General features: G+C 42.7%; 1 protein-coding gene across 1 annotated transcript in view; it reads left to right on the top strand.

Moving 5' to 3' along the window:
- LOC104494901 (ADP-ribosylation factor GTPase-activating protein 2-like) overlaps positions 1-1,046 on the top strand; it is a gene marked incomplete at both ends in the record, with an annotated part of 3,890 nt that extends 2,844 nt beyond the window's left edge. Inside the window, 2 exons of the mRNA XM_010137799.1 lie at positions 320-422; positions 990-1,046. Of these exons, the coding sequence (XP_010136101.1) occupies positions 320-422; positions 990-1,046 (160 nt within the window). The remainder of the gene's footprint in view (positions 1-319; positions 423-989) is intronic.
- Between the last annotated feature and the right edge of the window lie 521 nt (positions 1,047-1,567).

Genomic DNA, 1,567 nt, shown 5'->3' on the forward strand with positions numbered 1-1,567 from the left:
ACTCTTTCTCCCAGATGTAATCTCATCTCCTTCACCTGGGAAGTCCTCACAGTAGCCAACTGTGATACCTCTGTTGAGTGATGCTGTAATTTCTCGTGGCATTCCATTCAGCCTAGCTGCTGGGGTGTTTTCTTTAATTTTTGACCCTAAGACAGCATGGGCCTGTGTGTACGTTATCTGCAGTGGAGGCATAGTCTGGAGTTTGGAACACATTTCCTTTGGCCTAAAACTGAATATAGGTCACTAAACCTGAACTAAGTTCAGGATTGTTTGGTTCATTTGTCTTCTGCAAATCACTGCAATGAGTATCTCCTTGCAGTCTTCCAGTACCTGGGATGTAGCAGATGCCAGCCAGAATCCTGCACAGTCTTCTCCAGAGGTGGATAAAGCAACAAAGTCATCAGAAGGCAATGAAGTGTCAAGTGAGTTCCCTTGTGAATAATTTTCCCAAGAACCTGAGTGGCAGCTCTGTGCACTCTATGATGTTTGGTTAAATTAGTGGAGACTTCTGAAAGCATGGCTCTGTTTGGGATCAGTTCTTTTCTTGAAATGCACACGAAACTGTTTGGGCTTTGCTGCCCTGTTTCCCTGCTTTCAGACATTATTATTTATTTAAAGACTCCTTTTTGTTCATTGAATTTGGTGTGTCTGGAAAGCGTCTGTGAATATAAAGCAAAAAACTGTTTCTAGGGTGAAAGACAAGTAAACCAAGAATCTAGAGGTACAGATGTAATCTGAAACGGCTTTGTATTCCCCTGCAGGGTGTTTGCTTTCTTTTAATGTGTTAAGAACACTGCAGGGGGAATAATTTGCTTTGTGGAGATGTAAAGTCATTGTACATAGGAAATTCCGCATTTCAAACTGTAACTTAGCTTGTTTGGAGTAGGGGCAGAGGAGGTAAAAGAGATGTAATGGAACTGTGAGCACGCTGAAAGGCAGGGCTTGAGAATCTCTCTGCTGAATGTTTTCTTCTGGTTTTATGCCCCCAGATCCCAGCCAGGGCCCCTCTATTGACTTGTTGAGCACATCTCCTAAAGCTCCTCTAGGTAAGACTCTTTGCTATCTCTTAGATCAGTCTTGCTTTTATACCTACTATTCAGTTTTATGCTCAGTGGAGCTTACAACTTCCAGAATGTCTAAAGGAGCTTATCTTCCTGTGGAGCCAGTACTGAGGATCTCCCTAAACCCCAAAACCAAGCCACAGTTTACTGGAGGATTCCTGCTCCTTTGGATGATTAAGTTCAGAGCTGTTGCTTTCCAAAAAGCTTTTTTTCATTTTTTGAGCTTTGGACAAAATTTGGCATTGGCATATCTATAACTTGGTTGATCAAGGCTACGTGGTTCTGTTGGGTTTTTTTGGCTTTTTTTTTTTCCCCCAGAAGCTTTGGAAGCAAATGAATTTTAAACTTCCAGAGTAAAAGGGATATGTTTCTGATTCTCCCTTGCCGTTACTGTCCTGGCTGAACATACAGCATCTAGCTGGAGCTTTTTTCCTTATTGAGAGTGTGTCCTGGTTTAACTCCAGTTGGCAACTAAGCCACATACAGCCCCTCACTCGCTCCCCCCG

This window comes from Buceros rhinoceros, unplaced genomic scaffold, assembly GCF_000710305.1.
Source record: "Buceros rhinoceros silvestris isolate BGI_N320 unplaced genomic scaffold, ASM71030v1 scaffold39396, whole genome shotgun sequence".
Lineage (NCBI taxonomy): Eukaryota > Metazoa > Chordata > Aves > Bucerotiformes > Bucerotidae > Buceros > Buceros rhinoceros.